The sequence below is a fragment of the Carassius auratus genome, chromosome 27 (assembly GCF_003368295.1).
Source record: "Carassius auratus strain Wakin chromosome 27, ASM336829v1, whole genome shotgun sequence".
In the NCBI taxonomy this organism is placed as follows: domain Eukaryota; kingdom Metazoa; phylum Chordata; class Actinopteri; order Cypriniformes; family Cyprinidae; genus Carassius; species Carassius auratus.
Genome location: NC_039269.1, coordinates 8006520 through 8031407, shown reverse-complemented (window position 1 = coordinate 8031407; position 24888 = coordinate 8006520). Strand labels below are relative to the sequence as shown.

General features: G+C 40.4%; 2 protein-coding genes, 1 long non-coding RNA gene and 1 pseudogene across 5 annotated transcripts; 3 read left to right on the top strand and 1 right to left on the bottom strand.

Moving 5' to 3' along the window:
- Positions 1-218: 218 nt before the first annotated feature.
- On the top strand, positions 219-24888 carry LOC113045317 (uncharacterized). Of its 3 annotated transcripts, none has more exons than XR_003275975.1 (3): positions 219-411; positions 17253-17349; positions 24153-24888. It is a non-coding gene; the product is annotated as an uncharacterized LOC113045317 (long non-coding RNA). The 3 variants fall into 3 exon arrangements; XR_003275974.1 differs by having other exon boundaries at positions 23611-24888; XR_003275976.1 differs by having other exon boundaries at positions 244-286; positions 23611-24888.
- On the top strand, positions 405-8456 carry LOC113045310 (tripartite motif-containing protein 16-like; annotated as a pseudogene).
- LOC113045311 (tripartite motif-containing protein 16-like) lies at positions 9055-12372 on the top strand. The gene is made up of 7 exons (XM_026205605.1): positions 9055-9155; positions 9245-9833; positions 9907-10001; positions 10118-10352; positions 10541-10682; positions 11392-11451; positions 11559-12372. Exons 2-7 carry the CDS (start codon positions 9249-9251, stop codon positions 12086-12088), a joined length of 1647 nt encoding a protein of 548 aa, XP_026061390.1. The 5' UTR covers positions 9055-9155; positions 9245-9248; the 3' UTR covers positions 12089-12372.
- Positions 12461-15608, bottom strand: LOC113045309 (frizzled-8-like). Its single transcript, XM_026205604.1, has one exon. The coding sequence runs from the start codon at positions 14880-14882 to the stop codon at positions 13155-13157; it is 1728 nt and encodes a 575-aa protein (XP_026061389.1). The 5' UTR covers positions 14883-15608; the 3' UTR covers positions 12461-13154.

The window sequence follows — 24888 nt, the reverse complement described above, 5'->3', positions numbered from 1 at the left end:
AGGGGATAACCTAAATATTAAAATGATATTTTCTTATGGATTAGAGAGTTTAATTTTGTTTCTTAAGAGAACTGAGCTGATTAAGAGAATTTAGAAAAAAGTGGGTTTATTTATTTTTATTATTATTATTATTATTTTATTTTTTAATCTCACATTTTGAAAGGTTCAACGCTGGTACACACTCACACACTCCAATACAGTAGGTGGCGATAATGCACCTAACTTTGGTGCTACCCGCCATAAAACCGAAGAAGAAGAAGATATTTTGACGCGGAATGCAGCGCTGGTAAACTTTACTCTAGCGTCTGATAATTATTTTGTGTTGCTCTGCACGCCATCATAACATTTCGCCAGCACTGCAGTCACGCAGTCTGTTTTTGTTTCCTAACCGCGCTTGCTGCATATGCTCAGGTAGGCTAGTGATTTTGTCAGCCCGTCTGCAAACAAATTCGTATAAACATTAACTTACTGGGTTGATCGATAAAGCGCTTTTGAGGCATTAACAAATGCCTTCACGCTGTTAAACGCATGCACCAGTCTCTAGAACACATAACCAGAAAGTTAGCTGCTGTTCCACGTGGCTCTGTTTTTGTGTACAAGCGGTGGAATGGCAGAAGTCATTGTTTCATTGGGCGAGGATCAGTTCAGGTGTTCAGTCTGTCTGGATCTACTGAAGGATCCGGTGACCATCCCCTGTGGACACAGCTACTGCATGAAGTGCATCACAGAATGCTGGAATCAAGATGATCAGAACAGAGTTTACAGCTGCCCTCAGTGCAGACACACATTCACTACAAGACCTGCTTTAAACAAGAATGTGTTGCTGGCTGAAATGGTGGAGAAGCTACAGAAGACAAAAGCCCAAATGGCTCATCCTGCTCAGAGTTATGCTGGACCTGGAGATGTGGAGTGTGACATCTGCACAGGGAGAAAATATAAAGCCGTCAGATCCTGTCTGATGTGTCTAAACTCGTACTGTCAGAGTCACCTACAGCAACATGACAGTTTCTTTAAAGATAAGAAACACAGTTTCATTAATGCCACTGGACAACTCAAGGAGATGGTCTGCTCTCAACATAACAGACTGCTGGAGGTTTACTGTCGCAAAGACCAACAGTGTATTTGTTTGTTGTGTACAATGAATGAACACAAAAATCATCACATTATTTCAACTAAAGCTGAGAGGATTGAGAAACAGGTAGGAAATGCACATATTGTTATTGCAAATGCTAGTTGCACATACATTTATGATCCAGTACAGTAAGAGCTTCATGTTATTTGTTACTGTTACAGAAACAGCTTTGGGACATAGAAAAAAAGTTCCAGAAGAGGATCCAGGAAAGAGAGAACGAGATTCAGGAGCTGAAAGGGGCTGTGAAGACTTATTAAGTGAGTTTTGTGGGGATTAAGAATTTTTTTAGGCTCTTACAGGACTCTTTTCAGACTTGTCTTTGTCTCGTAACAGGACTCTGCAAAGGCAGCAGTGAAGGACAGCGAGAGGATCTTTAATGATCTGATCCGCTCCATTGAGAGTAGACGCTCTGAAGTGATACAGATCATCAGAGATCGAGAAAAGACTGAAGTGAGGCGATCTGAAGGACTCTTAGAGCAACTGAAGCAAGAGATTGAAGATCTGAGGAAGAAATATGCTGAGCTGCAGCAGCTTTTACACACAGACAATCACATCCATTTCCTACAGGTAACAGATTTTCTTATTTATTGGCTTTTTTTTTGTTGATTACACTCTTACTAGAAAAGGTTCTATATAGAACCTTAAAAGATTCTATCAGGCACTTCATATATGGAACCCCTAAAAGTTTCCATACAGAACCCTTTTTAAAGGCTGGGACACACCAAGCCGACTTCAAAGAACTAGCAGCGACAAACGACGACGGTGTTGTTGGCATCGTTGGACCAAAAGCTGCGCTGGAACACGCATCATTCAAAAGGAGAAACTAAAACAGATATACTAGGTAAATGCAGATATATGATATGTAAACAAAGAGACACTTGCTTACCATTTTGAATATCAGTAACGTTAATAACTTGAATAATTTTAGGCGGCTCATGTTGTTATGAAAATATTCACGTATTACAATGGTTGGGAAAGATCACATAACATTTAAACAGCCTTCTGTCTGTACCGCCTTCATTCACATGCTTTTTTCATCACTTTTGCCTTAATTCTCTGCACTTACTCATTCGCTAAACTGAATATCCAATCAGAGCTCCCACTCTCACTGACGTCCCCAACGTCCCAGATGCTGATTCAACATGTGAATCAGGCAAACTGCCACCGATGTGAGCCTGACTGCAGCTGACCAGCCAAACTAGCCGAACCGTTGGATGCCTTCAACATGCTGAATCGGGGTGTCGGGGACGTTGGGGCAAAGGTGATGAAAACAAGCATGTGAATGAAGGCGGTACAATGTTTTCATAACAACATGAGCCACTTTAAATTATTAATGTTGCGAATGTTACTGATATTTAAAATGGTAAGCAAGCGCTGCTTTGTTTACATTTCGTATATCTTTGTTTCGGTTTTCCTTTTGAATGACGAATATATACTATTAATAGCTGCTGATATGAACCACTCATTCCTCTCAGGCATGCGCAGAACGCACATGTTAGTTTGTCGTTGGCTATAGTCTGTGTGGCGTGTACGAGTGCAGCTTTTTGGTCTGGTGCTACCGATGTGAGGCAACAACACCGTCGGCTTTCGTCGCCCTAGTTCTTTGAAGTCGGCTTGATGCGTCCGGGCCTTAAGGGATCAATCAAAAGATGTTAACTTGCACAAATAAATAAATTGAAAGTTAACTTAATTAAAAATAAATAAATGCGTTCGTAAAATGAGAATGTGAAATGTTTGTCATCAAATAGTATATTATTGCATCTCACCACCAGGTCATTACCATTTAAATAAATGTCAAGTAGACCCATGAGAATTTCAGCATTGGTAGGGGCTAAATATTGCTGATTGAAATTAACTGAGTGATGGCTTTTGGATGCTCCATAGTACTAAATAAAAAGTAAACAGTAAACCGATACTTCTGGGATGTCTGTGTTATTGGTCAGTGACACATCCATTTTGATGCTAACTGTCCTTGTGATGAGTATTCGGATGGTAATTGATTCTCAGTGGGATGTAAGGGATTTTCACCATTTACAGGAGATAGTCGGTGATTTAATTGCCATCCGAATCCAGGATGTTAGTGTTTTGTTCTCACCACCCCCGTAAAAATCCCTGACCGCATTTAGGTCCTTTGGTAACTTAATTGCCGTCCAAAAATCCAAATCCACATCTCTGAGTTTATAAGACGTTGATTCAAAATTCAGTGCTTAATCCCTTTTTGAGGACTCCCGAACACCAAGCTACATAACTATTGCGTATAATTATAAATATAGTGCATCTTTTTAAACGGGAGATTTAAATAATCATAATTAATGGGATTATATAGTGTAAAATATGCTTGGAATAATAATAATACATTTTGTAAATAAAATTAATTTTATTTACAGCAGACAATTATGTGACTGGTCACGTGAGCAGTGTGTTCTCAAGGTTCGTAGGATCACAGAACTCCTCCTCTTTGAATAGATCGCCATCCGAATCCGTGAGTTTTATCATTGAGGTGATATATAACACTTATTTTTTTACAGACATCCACATAAGAAACAATTACCGTCTGAATCGGGCTAAAGATGGAGATACAAGTCAGAGAAACATTTATTAGACCTATGGAGAGGACAGTACAGCAGGAGAAAGAAAGAATCTCTCAGAATTAAATCAAATCATAAAACTTACTTGAACTAGAGAGGAGTGTGGTGTTTTCAAAATATTTATCAGTTAATCATAAGAACCTGCATGCTAAAATGTGAAAAGTAGAAGAAGAAAAAAGATATCAGTAACTTCAGATTAGCTGATTGACTAGATTCCCAAAGTTGGTACTGTGAGAAAAAAATAGATAATGTACCTTTTGAGTTGTTGTAGCACGTTGGTCATGTTTCCTCTCACTTCCACTTTTCAGCACGCTGATAAGGTGGTTGTAAAACCTTAAAAGTGCTCTCTGATAGAGGAACCTCTACAACAACAAATTACAGTGTGTTTAGAATAATATGGTATAAATTAATAGGTTGATTCAGTGATAGTAGACTTGAGTAAACCAGTTAATTTAGATGTTAGGCCTTTTTTCAGTGCACATGAAAATTATTTTCTATTAACCTGGACAGTGCAGACGTACATTTTAAGTTTATCTTCTTTGGAATAAAAGTGTGTCAAAGGAAAATTAAAATATAAAAACAAAAATATAATGTACCGTGTAATGTTTTTAAGTAGCCTAATGTATAAGAATACATAAAGCATGGTTTAGCCCAAAGAACCCTTTTTGCCAAAAGATCATTTTTCGCATAAAGGGTTCTTTGGAGTTAAATAAAGAACCTTGTTTTGTAAGAGTGTATCTTACTGTGAATGAAATCTGTTCTGATTTTGTCCCTTTATAGCGTTTCCAGTCTCTCTCTGTTCCTCCTATGGCTAGAGACAACATTGATGTCTCTTCACTTCTCTCTTATGATGATGTTTATGAATCTGTTTCTATGCTAAGAGAGAAATTTGAGGACCTCTGTAAGGAAGCAACCGAAAATATATATGGTAAAGTTAAAGTTTGTAATTCAGTAATTTGTTTGAAATAATGTATCATATCATAAGTACTAGGAGAAATGTATAAAATTCTCTTTCTATCGGTGTGAATAATACTTTGCTTCTCGGTTTTAGTTATACCACACATGGAGATTATTACCACCTCTGAACTCAGGACCAGAGATGAGTTTTTGCAGTGTAAGTGTTGATACAGTCCTGAAGAGAAATAAATGAGTGATTACCATGTCAGTATTTACATTTAGCAGAGGCTTTTATTTTAAGAAAATTCCTCAGGAAGGCCTTTTTTCAGTGCACATGAAAATTATTTTCTATTAACCTGGACAGTGCAGACGTACATTTTAAGTTTATCTTCTTTGGAATAAAAGTGTGTCAAAGGAAAATTAAAATATAAAAACAAAAATATAATGTACCGTGTAATGTTTTTAAGTAGCCTAATGTATAAGAATACATAAAGCATGGTTTAGCCCAAAGAACCCTTTTTGCCAAAAGATAATTTTTCGCATAAAGGGTTCTTTGGAGTTAAATAAAGAACCTTGTTTTGTAAGAGTGTATCTTACTGTGAATGAAATCTGTTCTGATTTTGTCCCTTTATAGCGTTTCCAGTCTCTCTCTGTTCCTCCTGTGGCTAGAGACAACATTGATGTCTCTTCACTTCTCTCTTATGATGATGTTTATGAATCTGTTTCTATGCTAAGAGAGAAATTTGAGGACCTCTGTAAGGAAGCAACCGAAAATATATATGGTAAAGTTAAAGTTTGTAATTCAGTAATTTGTTTGAAATAATGTATCATATCATAAGTACTAGGAGAAATGTATAAAATTCTCTATCTATCGGTGTGAATAATACTTTGCTTCTCGGTTTTAGTTATACCACACATGGAGATTATTACCACCTCTGAACTCAGGACCAGAGATGAGTTTTTGCAGTGTAAGTGTTGATACAGTCCTGAAGAGAAATAAATGAGTGATTACCATGTCAGTATTTACATTTAGCAGAGGCTTTTATTTTAAGAAAATTGAAAGAAAAACAATAGAGCAAGCTGTTCATCTAACACTTAATTGTAGAAAACATTTATACGGTAAAACTTTAACTATGTGTAGCAGAAATGAGTCAAATCAGACAAATCAAAGAGTCTATCAGAGCTGTGTGCATTGAAACATGAGCTGAATTCCTCAGGAAGTCATAAATCAGTTCTAGTGCCACAAGAACCAAGCAAGATAACCAACCAACCAACTTGTTCACACAACAGCTTTCAACATTAACACCAATAGAACAATTATTGACAATTTTAATTCGAAGAAGAGATTGTCAAATTTATTGTTCGTGATTGGAATGCAACGCTGGACATCACATGTAAACCCAGGAGATCAAGTTAAATACTTGCATTGACTTCCCCCCCCAGCCAGTGAAACCAGACTGAAATTCCTAAGGGGGAAGGGCTTTAAACCTTTGTCTTCACAGAAAAGTCCTTTGCCAGAGAATGGCAAAGAAACCCTTTTTATACATTTATATATGGGCCAGAATGAACTCAAAAAAGACTTATGAATGAATCATTCCATTGCTTACCTCCATATTCATTTACGTGTAACCCACACATTTGACTATCATGTATAATCACTTATTGTGTATGTCTTTTGATAACTATAGGATACATAGTCATGTCTAGTATTGAAATAATCGCATTTTCTTGCTTGATATTGTCCTGACAATCATTTATTTGTAAAATATATCATAATCATGTTATAGGAATCATGTCCAAAATTAGACCCTGTGAGGCAAGAACCACATGCTTGGTAAGATAAACAAATGATTTATGATACCCACCCCAAGAACATATCTGATTGGTCAAGGCAACATTTGAGGGGTGGCCAACAAGAAAGTTTAAATACTTTGGATACGATTAAATTTCTGCTTTTAGTTCTAGTCTAGCTGCTGCTATTAGCCATGTCGGCTTTTAGTTCTAGCATTGCTTGTGCTATCAGTCATGCCTTGCTTTTAGTCTGCTTTTAGTCCCTAGCTGCTGCTATTAGCCATGTCGGCTTTTAGTTCCAGCCTTGCTCGTGCTATCAGTCATGCCTCCTCTTAGCTTTTAGCATCTAGCCATGCGGTTAGTCATCACTGTTCTTTGAGCGCAGTTCCAGCGTGCCTGCCTGCTGCTACTATGCCACAATGAGAAAGAAAACAACCTAGTCTCGTCAAACTTTATTTCTTTTCTTTTCCGTTTGAGAGTTTCGTGTTCTGAGCTAAGTTTTGTAACGTCCATTCAACTTCAATCAGCGAACACGACTTGGCACTTTCAGCCAACGCCCAACAACCACGGGCTTCCCAAGACGTCACTTCACTACTGAACTTCCAGCCAATCAGCGACACCGGGATACCCCTTTCAACTGGAGTCCCTTTCACAGCAAACGAAGGCAACGTATCCCCAGATATTTGTTGTGCTGGTGTATCTAATATAATTTTAACCCCATTGAGGAACTCAATGCGAGCGCTAATTACGTGATTGATGGTTGTTCATGTCTATGCAATTTAACGTATTGCTGTAAACTTGGGATTCCATATTTCCATTCTCTTAAACTCATCTTTCCTTAACTTTCGACCTTCCTACAACTTGTGTGTGTGTGTGCGTGCGTTTATGTGTTAGATTAGTTTATATGTCTTAGATTTATCTAATAAAGCCTTATTCATATTGAAAAGAGAAGTATCTTGTGTTTTGTGCTTACAAGTTAATGTCTTAAACTGTCGATCTTGTTACTGTGCTAATTGATAGTGTTTCACTATAGTTTGGATATTAGTATCCAGCGCAGATTTGATGTTAAACGGCTCGTTCACTGAACCGCAGGCGCGTCTCCGTGACCAGCCGTGAAACAGTGATTCTGTTCAAATTCCCTTTAAAATCTTAAATGATTCCCTTTGAGCTAAATTGACCTGTTTCCCTTACATATGACAAATCAAAATAATTATCTTTCTCATTAGAATGAACATAAAAAGATAATAAACTTATTTTAATGTACTGTAATATTTAAAATGCTGCAAATTTGTTTTCAGATTCCCGCCAACTCACTCTGGATCTGAACACTGCACATAAATATCTCCGTCTGTCTGAAGGGAACAGAGTGGCTACATTTATTGGGGCTGATCAGCAGTATCCTGTTCATCCAGACCGATTTCATGGTTTTTCTCAGGTGTTGTGTAGAGAGAGTATTTGTGGACGCTGTTACTGGGAGGTGGAGTGGAGTGGGATGTCTGGCGTGGGAATCTCAGTGTCGTACAAGGGCATCAGCAGGAAGGGGGGAGGATTTGAGTGTGTATTTGGATTTAATAATCAGTCCTGGAGATTGTCCTGCTCTGACTCCAGGTGCACATTCAGACACAATCAGAAAACAATTAAACTCCCTATGGTCTACAGTTCATCTAGAATAGGAGTGTATGTGGATCACAGTGCAGGGATTCTGTCCTTCTACAGAGTCTCTGACAGAATGACCCTGATCCACAGAATCCAGACAACATTCACTCAACCGCTCTATCCAGGGTTTGGGATCAATTTTGGATCAACACTGAAACTGTCCTCTGTCGAGGTTCTGTGAAAAACAGTGTCATACAATACAATAGCAGCTCCCTCTAACCTTCCTGTGACAATCCCAAATACAGCTTACCAAACTAGAAAGTGGATTCATTAGATACCTCACTACAACACAAACTGTACAGGAAACAGAGCGATACAAGAGTGTGTGTGTGTGTGTGTGTGTGTGTGAGAGAGAAATTGCAATGAAGATCTGTTCTGTAAAATCATGCGAGGAATGATGATTAGAGATGAAAATGCTTTGCTGACAATGACAACTAAGAAATACTGTAAGTCAAATCACAGTTGTATAAAGCAAAATAACACCAAAGCATTTCACTGATTTGTCTGTGTATTTCATTTATGATCATTTTAAATTAAATTATCTGAAAATATTATATAATGTATGTAATAGTATTAGTAGTAGTACTATTTTGAGTTTAGACATCATATTTGTATTACAGTGATGTACAGTTCGGACAATTTCGATATGACTGAAGTTTGAAAATTTTACAAAAAAAAAGGTCATGCTTTATTATCGTTGGATAATAGAGTGACAGTAATTGGAGTTTTCAATAAAGGTTCTTTTAGGCCAACATAAAACATGAAATTTAAATCTTAAATGTAAATCTAAATGAAATATGAACACTTCTGGGAAGGCAATGCAGATAATATAAATGAGATGTGTTTTGTCTTAATGACTTAAAACTTAATTAGTTGTTTTAACATGCTATTGTGAACATTTCTGACAAAATGAGCACTGACAACACAGGCGTTTACAGAGTCTGTGTTACCGCCTTCTACTGGTTGATTTTGCATTTGCATTTACTCTAACGAAGCTAGTTTCATTTTCATTTTTACGCAGAACCAGGGAACATTTCGGTTTGATAAAAACCCAGAGTAAAGAAGCTTTCACTCGATTCCTAATTTTTCAGGTGAGTCACATCTACAAAACACACCTCATATAGGTCTACACTCCACAGGTGCTGTTCAGCTGTATTACTCTGTTTTTGTGTACATGCAGAAAAATGGCAGAAGCCAGTATTTCAGTGGTTCAGGATCAGTTCAGCTGTTCAATCTGTCTGGATCTACTGAAGGATCCGGTGACCATCCCCTGTGGACACAGCTACTGCATGAACTGTATCGCAGAATACTGGAATCAAGATGATCAGAACAGAGTTTACAGCTGCCCTCAGTGCAGACACACATTCACTACAAGACCTGCTTTAAACAAGAATGTGTTGCTGGCTGAAATGGTGGAGAAACTGAAGACAACAAAGGTCCAAACAGCTTTTTCTTCTTCCAGTCAAGCTGGAGATGTGGAGTGTGACATCTGCACAGGGAGAAAATACAAAGCCGTCAGGTCCTGTCTGATGTGTCTAAACTCGTACTGTCAAAATCACCTTAAACAACATGAAAGATTCTTTAAAAATAAGAAACACACTTTGGTTAACGCCACTGGACGACTCAAGGAGATGATCTGCTCTAAACATAACAGACTGCTGGAGGTTTACTGTTCTACTGACCAAAGGTGTATATGTTTTTTATGCACGATGGATGAACATAAAAATCATAACACCGTTTCGGCTGAAGCAGAGAGGACTGAGAAACAGGTATGGATAACTACTATTAGTAAAGCGAGGGTCTTATGATGCTGGAGCTACATGTTGTCTATTACTGTTACAGAATCAATTATGGGACATACAAAGAAAGTTTCAGCAGAGAATCCAGGAGAAAGAGAAGGAGCTTCAGAAGCTGCAAGAAGCTGTAGATACTCATAAGGTGAGTTATTAACAAAGGAGAAGCATTAATTCTGGATGATAGAAGAGCAGTCCCACTGAAGCCCACTGTGGCTAACAGATTAAACTGAATGATTCTCTATATTAATGTTCTAATTGCGCTCCGCACAGGTAGCAGTGGAGGACAGTGAGAGGATCTTTAATGATCTGATCCGCTCCATTGAGAGTAGACGCTCTGAAGTGATACAGATCATCAGAGATCGAGAAAAGACTGAAGTGAGGCGATCTGAAGGACTCTTAGAGCAACTGAAGCAAGAGATTGATGATCTGAGAAGGAAAGACACTGAGCTGGAGCAGTTTTTAAACACAGACGATCACATCCATTTCCTACAGGTAACAGATTTGAAAAATGGAGCTTTAGGATGTTATTAAAATTTCAAGAAGATGTTTGTTGGTCAACAGGATTTTAAATAATCTTGAATCGGTTTGTGCTAAATTTGTTTTTGAGTCTGAAAATAGTGAAAAAATCTAAATGTGCTGACCACTTGAAAATTGTATTCATTTGTTCCATGTTTTTGTAGAGTTTCCAGTCTCTCGCTGTTCTTCCTGCATGTACAGAAAACATCAATATCAGTTCTTTCTTTTCTTATGATGATGTGCGAAAATCTATCTCTATGCTTGAGGATCTCTGTAAGGAAGAAATAGAGAAAATCATTCATAGAGGTAGAGTAGTGGAGATTAATTACCTATATACAGTGGGGCTCGAAAGTTTGGGCACCCCTTGCACAATCTGTGAAAATGCAAGTAATTTTCAAAAAATAAGAGAGATCATACTAAATGCATGTTATATTTTATTTAGTACTGTCCTGAGTAAGATATTGTACATAAAAGATTTTAACATTTAGTCCACAAGACGAAAAAATTGCTGAAATTATTAAAATAACCCCACTCAAACGTTTGGGAACCCTTGGTTCTTAATTCTGTGTTTGGTCACCTGATGATCCTCGACTGTCTTTCTGTTTTGTGATGGTTGTGCACGAGTCCCTTGTTTGTTCTGAACAGTTAAACTGAGCAGCGTTCTTCAGAAAAATCATTAAGGTCCTGCAGATTCTTCAGTTTTCCAGCATCTTTGCATATTTGAACCCTTTCCAGCAGTGACTTTATGATTTTGAGATGCATCTTATCACACTGAGGACATTTGAAGGACTCAAACACAACTATTTAAAAAGATTCAAACATTCACTGATGATCCAGAAGGAAACAAGATGCATTAAGAGCTGGGGGGTGAAACTTTCGAGCCCCAATGTATATATATATATATATATATATATATATATATATATATATATATATATATATATATACAAATAAAATAATTTTATTTGGAATTTTTGTAGATTTTTAACATTATAAATGTCTCTTGTTTCATTAGTGACATATGTCGAGATAATTTCCACCCCTGAATTTAGAACCAGAGCTGAGTTCTTGCAATGTAAGTCTCGCAATTCACTTTCTCTTGACAATAAACATCCAGAGAGATTTTTATAAAATTACTTTTTTTACGTTTCCTGGTGTAAATCAGTTTTTTATTCTCCCCAGATTTCCGCCAGCTCACCCTTGATCCAAACACTGCACATAAATATCTCCGTCTGTCTGAAGGCAATCGAGTGGCTACATTTATTGGGGTTGATCAGCGGTATCCAATGCATCTAGACCGATTTCATGATTTTTTTCAGGTGTTGTGTAGAGAGAGTGTGTGTGAACGCTGTTACTGGGAGATTGAGTGGAGTGGGATGTCCGGGGTAAATATATCAGTGTCATATAAGAGCATCAGAAGGAAGGGAAGTGGTTTTGAGTGTGGATTTGGGTTGAATGATCAGTCCTGGAGATTGTTCTGCTCTAAATCCTGTTGCTCATTCTGTCACAATAGCATAAAGACTGAACTCCCTGTGATCTCTAGCTCCTGTAAAATTGGAGTGTATGTGGATCACAGTGTAGGAATTCTGTCCTTCTACAGCGTTTCTGACACAATGACCCTCATCCACAGAGTCCAGACAACATTTACTCAACCGCTATATCCAGGGTTTAGGATATATTTGGGATCAACAGTGAAACTGTCATCTCCATAGATTTAATGAATAATTGTGCATTTTATAAGTTTAAACATCATGTGGGATGTTTGGTCTGGTCCGATACTCGCTTAACCTGTTTAACAAAGGTTGTAATGGTCTGGGTGTTTGTCCCTTTAAGACTCTTATTCGGGGTTTCCTCTTCCCCTGCACTCATGTGTATTTGCTGGGGAAAACAGATTGTAGCCTGTTTTCGTTTTGTTGCACCTTCCTTTAACATTAATGTATAGGCTGATGGTGACCTGCATTATGTGTTTCTTTCTTCCATAACGCATAATAGGTCATAAGGTGATGGCAGTTATATTTGTAATGCAAAATGTAAACACTTGTATCGTTTTAATGGAGATCAAAAAAGATATATATATATATATTTTTTTTTACATAATTACATAATTTTACAATTATTGTGCCATATCAAGTCTGTATTATATTTCAAACCTGCCTCTGTGCATAATGATTTTAGGATTAGGCTATATTTTTTTTATTAAAACTAAATTTTCCATTTATAATCCAACAGACAAATTATATCACAAACTTTGCATGTTGTATTGAAGCACCTTTAATTCTCCATCTTACAAGTGTGATTATTATTTTTTTAGTTAATATTTTATTTGTATATAGGCCCCATACCTGTACTGAGAAAAATGAATCATTTTAATCTCTTTTTGAGCAAGGCCAAATATTGTCCTTCTAGTTGCAATCGACAGACATTCATGCACTTTCACACAGGTATGAATGTTTGAGAGCAATAGAGCTTAAATAAACATTAATAAACGTTATATCTCACATAGTGTTTTATTGTCAAAATAGTTTTCCGTCAGAGTAAATGATAAATACACACAATCTTGTATACATTTTAAACATTCTATGTCGTTGTTTTAACAATAACATTTTAAATATAAATACATAAGAAAATATAAAAACCCGTATGGCACTTTAAGGCACATTCATAACCTCATACACAGGCATGAGCTATGATTCACCAAATACTGGTAAAAGGCATCTTTCATTTCAGGAAAGCAGCAGTTGATCCGTTTGCAAAGTCTTTTATGAAGTTCCGCTTTTATCACACTCGGGACAGTGGCATTTGTTTTGGAGCGCACAAAACCGAACTTGCTGTACCGGACCTCCACGTCAGTCTCGTGCTTGCGTCACTGTACACCGAACCGCTCGTGCCTTTACTGCCCCAGGTGCAGCAGCGGCGCGTGCAAAAGGCTCGCCACGAGTCCAAAGTTTTACCGGACCACGTCCACGCACCCGACGTGATCCCCACCGAAAGGCACATGAAATACTTGAGCATGAACACGGCGTAATCCGGTTTCTGAGCTTTTTTATCCGACGGGCAGTTACACGCATGCGCGATTTCCCACGCTTCGCGATTGTGCTGTTCGTAAACGTAACAAGCCACAATCACCATTGCAACGAACGTATGCAGGACCGTAAATACCCCGATCCGAATCATCAACCTCTCGAGTTTGTCCGTTTTCGTTCCTCCTTGTTTAATAACGCTCCGTATCCGAAACAAAGACACGAAGCCCGCGAATAAAAATACTGTTCCGATAAAAAGATAAATCACCAGTGGTGCGACCACGAATCCCCGCAGGTTTTCCAAGTTTTGGTTGCCTACGTAGCAGATTCCCGCAACCGAGTCCCCGTCCACCGAGCTCAGCGCGAGCGCGGTGATAGATTTGACGCTCGGGATGAGCCACGCGGCCAGGTGAAAATACTGCGAGTATCGTGCGATCGCTTCATTTCCCCACTTCATCCCTGCCGCGAGGAACCACGTAAACGTCAGGATCACCCACCAGATAGCGCTCGCCATCCCGAAAAAATAGATGAGAACAAATACAAGCGTGCAAAGCGCGGGACCCGTGGTTTCATAATGGATATAGTCCATCTCGTTATCCCGATTGCACGCGACTCTTTCGTGGCCCGCGATGAGTCTGATTATGTACCCCACGGACACGAACATATAGCAGGCGGACAGGAAAATGATCGGACGCTCGGGGTATTTAAACCTCTCGATGTCAATTAGGAAAGTGGCAACTGTGAAAAAGGTGGACAAGAAACACAAAACCGACCAAACTCCGATCCAGAATGTGGCAAATGTCCTTTCCTCCGGAGAAAGATACGGGTTGTGGCATGGCATTGCGCAATTGGGGATCTGCCCTGTCTTTACCCGGTTATACAACGGATGACGGTCACTGCTCACGGTCACCAAAGGCGCACGACAGTGACACTCCGGTTCACATGAAGTAGATCCAAGACTGCTTTTATTTTTCCGGTTGTATGGTTTCCCCGGTCGGCTGGTTGGTTTTGGAGCTGCTGGTGAGGCTGTAGCATCAGTCCTGTTGTAGTCCATACACAGAGTGCTTGGATCTCCCTGCACAGGGAGAAGATCGCATCTCATTCGGTCCGGCCACGGGAAACCGTATTGCCTCATCAGAGGCGCGCATCCCGCTTTTGCCCGTTCGCACACGCTCCTGCACGGCGGCAAAGGCTTCTTATAGTCCTCGAGGCATATGGGCGTGTAGAGACTGCAAAGAAAGAAGCGCAGGTCCGGGGAACACTGGATCTCCACGAGGGGCCAGAACTGGTGCACCTCGAGCCCAGCTTCATCCTGGGTGTCGTGGTTGAATTGGTTGGGCATATAGGTGTAGTTGTAACCGATCCCTCTACACAATGGCACAGAGATCTCCTGACAGACCGGCTCACGAGCGCACACGGAGCTCCACAATAGCAGGAAACAGAGCGCGAGTGGAGGCCAGTGGGACCCCTGCGTAGGCGAGTCCATCCTCGGTCAGTTGCACGCACCAGCTCCCGGTCTTCTAAACAAAGGATGCGCTTGCATGTGAGCAATGTTGTCTGGTTACTTAATTATAACACTTAATTAAACTGATCAAATGTATTCAAATTTGCAGTAGAATAATCTGAATGCAAGTGTAATTCACTATAGCGTCTAGTTTGTTTTGGCTGTCAAATAGTGGAGCGTGTGTCCATATATAAAGGATAGCCGTGACACGCCTCCTTCTCTCAGCGCCCAATCATAGAACTCCAGAGGCGGGACCTCTCGATAATTTAATTAAGCATCCCCGGAGAGTTTTGAGTAAATGTTTGAACTACTAACGGTTTGTATGTCTTATATTATTTCACCTCTGTTTACATCCCACCCTATGTCCAAACACTGAATTTGTGGCTGTAAACAAGTCTCATGGCATGTTTGGGTTGTTCCTAATATATCCCCCGCAAAATGTAATTATTGCATAGTTGAACTCGCATTTAGTCTACATCATTAGATTAAGAAGTAGACTAAAAGGCAAGAGCTGTACCAAAGAGACAAAACTGGCATACTAAAACGATAAAATGCACTTTTCGTGCCAGTACAATAATGCCCAAATTCCTGCAAGGTTTTACTTGACATTTATAGAGTGCCCTCAAAATCTGTTTGGATACCAACCCTACACTTTAAAATATTTTAGAAACGTTTAATTGACTTTGTCAACAAAAAAAGTTTTCTAACGATTAAGTAGATGTAAATAAATCTTAATTCATTCACTGAAGATGTATTATAAATATTTACATAGTAATTCCTTGATGAGATGGGAACTGGTTGAACAGACTTAATACATGCATAGAGCATGTTCGCTCTAATTGCGTCGCTGATGTTCCGTTTAGCGCCTCGGCGGGGGGCAATTACCCCACAAGCCGGGACAAGCTGGGTGGTGCAAGCGTGAATGCACCGGGTTTCCTGTGTGTAACAGACTGCGGATACGATGCATACAAACAGACATTTTTTTTAATTGTGCTAATTAGTTGGTACAAGTCCAAAACAAACTGAATTAGGCTATTTATAGAGAAATAGGTGAGACCGTTGTTTTACGACGTTGAAGACTTTTTCTCCAGTGGATATTAGTGTAGGTTCATTTATGAAAGTGAATTTTTCTATAGCCACACACCTTAAATATTTGGCTCCGAAAAAGCCATTACTGCAGAGAATAAAGTTAATTTGAGATATTTTGACTTTTCACTGAGGCAAATTTTCATGTGGACCTTCTGATGAATATCATATATTATGGGTTTTTATGCAAGTTTTAAAAATAGTGATTTGTAAAATACAGTAAAAATAACATGTAACATACAAAATATCAAAATATTGTTTTGACAACAAATTATGATGACAATGATGCATAGCTGTCAACCCTCCCGTTTTTTCCGGGTTTCTCACGTATTTTAGGTCTTTTCCCGCTGTCTTCCCGTTTTAGTATTTTCCCGTAAAATATCCCGTAATTTTACACTATGGGTTAACTCAGAACACGCATCTATCTGTGTCTGTGAAGTGACTTGCACTTGGGTTGCTTGACCTCCAGTACAGCAGGTGGCAGTAGCTTAGGCCACCATCGAAGAAGAAGACAGTTACAGCGGCGCCAGCGGGCGGGAGGAAGAGGGGAAAAGTAGCGGGAAGTGAACTTCGAGAGAGTAGATGAGTGTGATGTGCGATGATGGATTAGGACGCCGAATGCCAAAATCACTGAATTAATCGCCAACCAAAATTATGTCGATATTTGAGTAAATGGGAGTCCACCTTCCACTACCTGACAAGCAGCCATGTAGGTCCAAATTATGCCTACTGCAAAATTTGTCGTTGTCGGGAAAAACGACGTTTCTCAGCACGAAATTATTATTAATATTATATTATTATTAATATTACCTTGTTCATAAATAAATCACTTTTAACATATCAATTGGTCTGTCATTCTTTAATATATATTGTGTAGTTATAAACTCTTTAGACTGTTAATGATTAGTGCTTTTTTTTTAAGTTTGTGGATAAGAATCGTGTAAAAAAAAAATCCCTTATTTTGGGGATGGATTCCGGGAAATGTCCCTTATTTTCAATGTTCAATGTTGACACCTATGCAATGATGACATGTGCCAACTTGCCCCAGTCTGAGAATTATTTGATGATCTATCAAATGAAACCAATGTTTGTTTTTTGTGGTTATGCTTGTTGTCCCAGTTTTCCAAACTACTGTATAGCTTCATTGGTTTTATTGGTGCTCTGTTATTTTGGATATTTTGAAGTCTTGCAGCCTAACAGGGCCTGTACTGATTAACACAGATAGGCTCACAAGTTAACAACTTTTTCCCCTCTCACTCTCTGCAGGTAATAAATTTCCCATGAGTCGGGATACACACTGCATTCAGTTTATCTGACTCTCCAGTCAGAATGTGTCTGTGTGACCAGTGTATCAGAAATACAGGTGAGCTCACACACACACACAGACACACACACAAACACAGGAAGCATTTATGGAATAACCTTCTTGTTTGTACTTTATGCAGAATACTTAATGACACTTAAATATAATGACACTTTAAGAAAATATATTCATTCGTGTGATGTATATGGGAAGTCATTAGCAATCTCATTGACTTGTTGTCTGTCACACTGTAAATGTGTTTGTCTGGGTGGGAACTATATGTGGTTTTATTAACAAAGTTCGGGAGAAGCACGATCAGATAATCATCCAATTTGGTACAGGTGCATCTCGTTTAGCTAATCATCTTATAGCACGCACGCGTATATATATCCAGTCTTCCTACCTCCTGTCCCACGACAGTTTTTCGGCATAGACCGTCTGTCAGCATTCGGTTCGCTCTGTCAGCATTCGGTTCGCGCTGTCCGTCATCTTATCACAGGCCCAATCTTCCTTCCGACGAAGATATCTATCCGCCGAACACCAACAAGCGTCATCGCGTCAGCTGCTCTTCTCGCCAAGCCACACGTTGTGGCCAAAAGCTCGTGCAAATCCTTGAGCTCGCCTCACTCGGCAACACGATTTTCTCGCCAGGACCGGGCTCTATTATAATGCTGGATCGCAGCCGTGCTCCAGTTCTCAGCGCAGTAAACCTCTCTCGCTTTTTCAGCCGTGGCGCAGTTCGATGCTGCCTCCACTAGCGGCGAAGACCGTGCGTTGTTGTAGTGGCATGTCGTTCGTGAAAGAATCGTTTTTTCGAATGAATCTTCTAGGCGAACGAATCGTTCTCGGTTTACACTCATTCATGAAGAATTTTTCAGAGTTGTCATCCACAATGAGCGAGTTTCATATGAGTCTCAGAGATCGAGAGCTCTCATTCATGAACGAAAGGACTAAACCGGTATACATGTCGAGTTGATTAAACAGATACATGTCGTTCGTAAACGCAAGGAACTCTTATCAATTTTGTTAAGATGAGAGTAAACCGGGTCAGTTAGCCATTTAGCATGTCAATCTTGCAAAATGTAAAGCGCAGTTATAGGTACTGTGCACATATTTTTTACATATTTAGCATACAAAAGATAAATTCCACGTTTAATCCCCGATTTATGAACGTGAATATATAGATCAATATATGAACCGTCTGACCAAACAATTAAAATGCTAATCATGCAAGAAAACCTCGTGATTTGCTCATCTGAACAATTTAAATAGACGTTATATATAGAATGCGCTTATGAAGACGCCAAAATTTGTTAAACGGCGTTATGACTTAACTTTGTCCGATGACGATGCCACTTTTTAACCACGAAGCAAAGGCTTTTTGCAGAGTTGTCATCCACACCGAAATGTCTAAAGACATTACATTTGCTTTACTGTGCATGTTTAAACCTCACTGAGATGATAAAGACATAAGTTTCATGCAATTATTCCGGCAGGATCAATTATTTAAGGACATATTTCACCATTTACTGGCATGATTATTCAGAATTTTTCACGCTACTGCCTCGTGTTTGGCTGCAGAACAACAAGTGTGAGTAAATTTTCTATCGTCTTTTTAGGACTGTTATATGAAAAGCATGCAAAGTAAATGTCTTTAGAAACGGCTTGAATTTGAATTACTGCAATTAACGTTACTGCTATAGACATGTCTATTGGTACAATGGTTTATAAAACTAAACATGCTACATTGTTTCAAAGCCTCTATTTTCACAGTCCATACTACAACAGGAAAACAGCATCCCAAATTTATCTGCTCCGGAGGCTGTTTAAAAGGGCCCAAAGGCCAAAACAAGAGGAAAAGATGCTTTTCCAACAGGACTGTATTAATTCAGACAAGGTTTGAGCAATTGTCAAATCAGCCAACAACTACAGCAGCCAAAGCAAGCATGAAGCTACTTTTACTTGCAACACGGGCCTGCACATCTCAGTATTTCCATCCTGTTACTTCTGCTAGCAGTGCAGGCTACACAGGTTCTTCAAGACATCACACACCCCAGCCCCTTCCCACGACCCACAGCTACAGCAGCTGAAGCAAACGTGAGGCCGCCTCCATTCGTAAACGCGCCCTCAACTCTTCCGCTCCCTCATGCTACTAACCATTTTTCTGTTCAGTGGCCTCCAGCTCCAGATTTGCCAGAAGGCAGAGGGTACCAAGACCTATTATTGGTCAGGCCGATTTATTTATTTATATATCTATCTCGAACCCTCTTCAGCCAACCCCTCTAACGCCAGCTCATCCCCTTTCACTAAAACTCCTAATCTACCATAGCTAACTCTCCTAACATGCCCTATCTATCTGTAATGGTCAATCCTCACTTCAGCCATCCTTCCGCAGGAGCTTTCTCTGTATCTCCCCACCGCCGCAGCATTGACCGCTCCCGCAGGAGCCTTTTCTGTTTTTTCCTCACTGCCGCAGCAGTCTCCGCTCCTGCAGGAGCCTTTTCTGTTTTTTCCTCACTGCCGCAGCAGTCTCCGCTTCCGCAGGAGCCTCTACCTATATTTCACCACTGCCATAGCAGTGTCTGCTCCCGCAGGAGCCCTTTCCATCCTTCCCTACTGCCGCAATTCTCGCTGCCACAAGAGCCTCAAAAATAAATAAATAAATAAATAAATAAATAAATAAATAAATAAATAAATAAAAATATATATTTTATGTCCATTCTCCAATTCAACCTCATCAGGCTCGCTTTTGTCTAACTCCGGAACGCCCAATCTAAATTCACGATGGACCCTCATTTCATCAACGACTCTGGTATTAAAAAAAAAAAAAAAAAAAAAAAAAAAAAAAAAAAAAAAAAAAAAAATTAATCGAGTAACAAAATGTGTTGTTGCTTAATTATACTGATGTGCGCATGCACAGTAAATCTGATGGGTAGGATAAAATGTCAGGACCCCGGACCTTTATTTAGTTGGGTTGACGTACCTTTTCAGTTCTGTGTATGTGATGTGACGCTAGTTTTACTTAAAGTCAAATGCTCATGAACTGACTGTCAGAGCAGTTCTGGAGATGTTGTTCATGTGTTCAAGTCCTCATTTAGTGAGACAGCAGACGCAGAAATTACCGCGAGAGTAATGCGCGCTTCAGTGTGTGTGTGAAAAAGGAAGTCGCGCTCCTGCTCCATTCATTAACAGAGACACACAGAACATGCAGGATTTACATTTAAACACTGTTCCGTCTTAATATTTAGAGATATTAATTCGTGAATCGGATGTAAGTGCAATTACCTATTTTGATTAATTCATTCAAAAAAAAAAAAAAAAAAAAAAAAAAAAAAAAAAAAAAAAAATACATTGCGAAAGAACCCGACGTGAGATTTAGAATAAATTAAAAGAGGCTTCGAAGCAGAGGAATTTGCCTACATCATTTTTTGTAATCGCGTTACTCGAGGAATCGTTTCAGCCCTAATCTTAAGCAGCTCAAAAGGGGCCTCTCACATAATCCGATAGATGCCCTCGGTTGTCGTTCATCAGACATTAAAAAAAAAAAAAAAAAAAAAAAAAAAAAAAAAAAAAAAAAAAAATTTATATATTCCTCCTTAAATCATGTTGTGTACTTGAATAATAGAAGCCTCTCAGTTATCGTTTCTTCGGCCAAAGTAAGGGCCCTCCAGCCATCGTTACAATCTCCTTGCCTATTTCAGCATCGGACAGGGCTCTCCCTTCCGGTGCAGCTGGGCAGTGGCTCCCTTCGGTCGCAGTGTGAGCCTTTCATCTGTCATTGAGTTGCGCTGCGCGCTCAGCGGCAGATGGGGGTATCCCTCCCGGTGCAGCAGAGCCACAGGCCCCCTTCGGTCGTTGTGACAGCCCTCCATCCGATGCATCAAATTAAGCCGCTTATACAGTCGCAAGGGGGACTCTCCCTTCCGGTGCAGCAGAGCCGCAGCTCCCTTCGGACGCAGCGAGAGTCCCTCCATCAGTCGCGTTTTCTTGCCTACTCCGTATCGGACGGGGCTCCCCTACCGGTGCAGCAGACCCACGGCTCCCTTCGGTCGCAGGGTGAACCCCCCGTCTGAGTTATGTTGCATGCTCAAGGGCGGACCGGGATCTCCCTCCCGGGGGAACACAGCCGCTGGCTCCCTTCGGTCGCAGCAGGAGCCCTCCATCCGATGCATCAAACCGTTCCTCGAATCTTCTTGCCTATTCTGCATCTGATGGGGCTCTCCCTTCCGGTGCAGCAGACCCACGGCTCCCTTCGGTCGCAGGGTGAACCCCCCGTCTGAGTTATGTTGCATGCTCAAGGGCGGATAGGGTTCTCCCTCCCGGGGGAATAGAGCTGCTGGCTCCCTTCGGTCGCAGTGAGAGCCCTCCATCAGACGCATCAAGCCATGCCTCGCTTCGCAAGGGGGACTCGCCTTTCCGGTGCAGCAGAGCCGCAGCTCCCTTCGGACGCAGCAAAAGTCCCTCCAACAGTCGTATTCTAGTTAGCGTCAATCAGGGCTCTCCCCTCCGGGGCAGCACTCCTGCTGCAGAGTTGCGAACCCCCTACGGAGGCTGGGAGAACCCTCAGAGGCAAAAAACCGTGCCTCCATAAACCCGCAATGGGGGACTCCCCCTTCCGGTGCAGCAGAGCCGCAGCTCCCTTCGGATGCAGCGGGAGTCCCTCCAACAGTCGCGTCTCTTTGCCTTCTCAGCATCGGACTAGGGCTCCTCTTCCGGTGCAGCAGACCCACAGCTCCCTTCGGTCGCAGTGTGAACCCCCCATCTGAGTTATGTTGCATGCTCCACGATGGCTAGGGATCTCCCTCCCGATGGGGTACAGCCGCTGGCTCCCTTCGGTTGCATTAGGAGCCCTTCATCCGACGCGCCAAACCGCGGCTCCAATCTCATTGCCTATTTAGCATCTGACGGGGCTCTCCCTTCTGGTGCAGCAGACCCACGGCTCCCTTCGGTCGCAGTGTGAACCCCCCGTCCGAGTTATGTTGCATACTCTATGGCGGCCAGGGATCTCCCTCCCGATGGGATACAGTCGCTGGCTCCCTTCAGTCGCAGTGAGAGCCCTCCATCAGATGCAACAAACCGCGCCTCGTACTCAGCCGCAAGAGGGACTCTCCCTTCCGGTGCAGCAGAGCCGCAGCTCCCTTCGGAGGCAGCAAGAGTCCCTCATTTCTTGATATCTGGCATTGTGCTCCTCCCATAAGCGGCATGGAGGGCTCGCCGGTAAGACGTTGCGAGCCGCAGCTCTCGTCGAACACTGCACGGGCTCTCCAGGTCGCTCTGCATTTTCTTCCCAACACGCATATTTTGGGGGGCAACTAAATTTTATCTCTCTGGCTGCTGTCCTATGGCTTTAAGCTTCTTTTGGGGAGTTATTTGGGTTCGGGCTATGCTCCGGGCCCGGACCCCTCCCCCAGGACAGCACGCCAAAATATGCCTACTATTTGCCTTCAGATTAGATGTAAGGGTGAACTCGTGAAATGTGGTTTTATTAACAAAGTTCGGGAGAAGCACGATCAGATAATCATCCAATTTGGTACAGGTGCATCTCGTTTAGCTAATCATCTTATAGCACGCACGCGTATATATATCCAGTCTTCCTACCTCCTGTCCCACGACAGTTTTTCGGCAACCCTCCTCCACCCCAACTCCTCACTTCTAATCTATTTATCCCAAATTGGGATGGGGGAGTTATTTGGGTTCGGGCTATGCTCCGGGCCCGGACCCCTCCCCCAGGACAGCACGCCAAAATATGCCTACTATTTGCCTTCAGATTAGATGTAAGGGTGAACTCGTGAAGTGCCTGTAAACACACAGCCTTTGATTAACTGAAAAAAGTGTGACAATATTTACATGTATTCATTTACATAGCAGATGCTTCCATCATGACGAATACTATAACAAAAGTAACTGATCTTAAAAATAAAGGTTCCAAAATGGGGTTTTAACACCAATGCCATTGAAGAACTATTTTGAGTTTCCCAAATAACCTTTCAGTAAACAAGTGTAGCAAAATAGAAATGTGTCACAAAAACACTCACAGAACTGCTAAAGAGATGTAAAGATATAATGTATTTGCAATATTTTCTCAACATGGCTTAAAAACAACAAAGTTGACCCCAGAAACACTAATAAAACAAGGCTAAATGGCACCTACACTACACATCTTTTTAGACCGTGAAATGACCTTAAATTTCACACACACAAACTCTGGCTCAATTCCACATTAAGCAGCAGTGATCCACTGTTATGTTTGCTCCGCTAACAATCTTCCTACATCTTCGCTGTCCTTTTCCCCTTTCTACCTTTCTCAAATGCATTCACCAGATTCCTCACCATGGCAACAAGCCCACCCAGACGGCACCTGGCTGTCTAGTCTGAGACACACACGCACACGGTTATGGGATTTCCAAACAAAACATGCAATACACCAGGTTTCCTCAAATCTTGTCTTGGAGGGCCAGTGCCTGATCAAACTCACCTACCTGTGATTTTCTAATGATTGTGAAGACATTGATTAGCATGCTCAGGTGTGTTTTATTAGGGTTAGAGCTAAACTCTGCAGAAAAGTGGATCTTATGGGCCAGATTTGAAGATCTATATGTACTTATTATATGGTAAAGGTTTGATTTAGGGTTACTTTCATTTATTTATGCATAATTAATTGCTATCATATAATAGTAGGTACATGCAATGTGTAACAAGGACATCTTTAAATAAAAATATATATATTTATATTTATGTTATACTAGTTTGTTGAGCATGAGATTATTAAATAATGGCAATGTAAATAAAAAAAATCTCACTTCACCATTAACCACAATGTTTGTGCTGTTTTATGTGAGCATGTCTCCTTTGGGATTTTACAGCTGCAAAACTGACTGTGCATCCAGACTGTTGATCCCCGTGAACCAGATGCCCAGTTCATCCTTGGCTGCGAAAGCAGGACATGGACAGTCATGAAGAAATCCAATCAGCCTACAAACCATGCAGTGAATACCAAGAGAGAGAATATGAGAGGCTGTGTTTGGAATGGCATACTTACTGAATACTAGTAGTACGCAGAGATTTAAATAGTATGTGTTTGCATTTTAAATACAGTTTTCAGATTTAAAAAATGGGATAGTTCTTATGGAAATGTCTTAATGGGATAGTTCACCCAAAAATGACATTTCTGTCTTAAGAGTGGTTCCAAACCTGTATGAGATTGTTCCTTTTACAGAACAAAAAGAGGATGAAGAACACTGGAGTCAAAAACATTTATTAATTTATTTATCAATATATATCTTTGGTGTTCAACAGAAGAAAAAAAAAAGAATGGGAATTTTTGGTTAATTATTTTTCACTCATTTTTACATGGCTTGATTGACTTTATATTAAATATATATTTAATATATTGAATATACTGTATTTTATAAAGTCAATAAAGGGATGTTAAGAAATAGCTAATAGTGAGGTTTGTTTCTTTTTTAATTATTTGTTAAAATTGTTTCAAAATGAATCCTGCACTAGTTTTATCAACATATTTGTAGACTGATGTGAATTTCCTCTCAGGTATTCACATTTCACAAGGCAAGTAAGTCTGTTTCCAGGTACAGTATTCAG

Bases quoted from the DNA above. Each gene is read 5' to 3' on its own strand.
- LOC113045311 (XM_026205605.1), top strand. From the start codon at position 9,249: ATGGCAGAAGCCAGTATTTCAGTGGTTCAGGATCAGTTCAGCTGTTCA. The intron at 10,353-10,540 runs GTAACAGATTTG...ATGTTTTTGTAG, and splicing joins ATCACATCCATTTCCTACAG to AGTTTCCAGTCTCTCGCTGT. The intron at 11,452-11,558 runs GTAAGTCTCGCA...TATTCTCCCCAG, and splicing joins CAGAGCTGAGTTCTTGCAAT to ATTTCCGCCAGCTCACCCTT.
- LOC113045309 (XM_026205604.1), bottom strand. From the start codon at position 14,882: ATGGACTCGCCTACGCAGGGGTCCCACTGGCCTCCACTCGCGCTCTGT.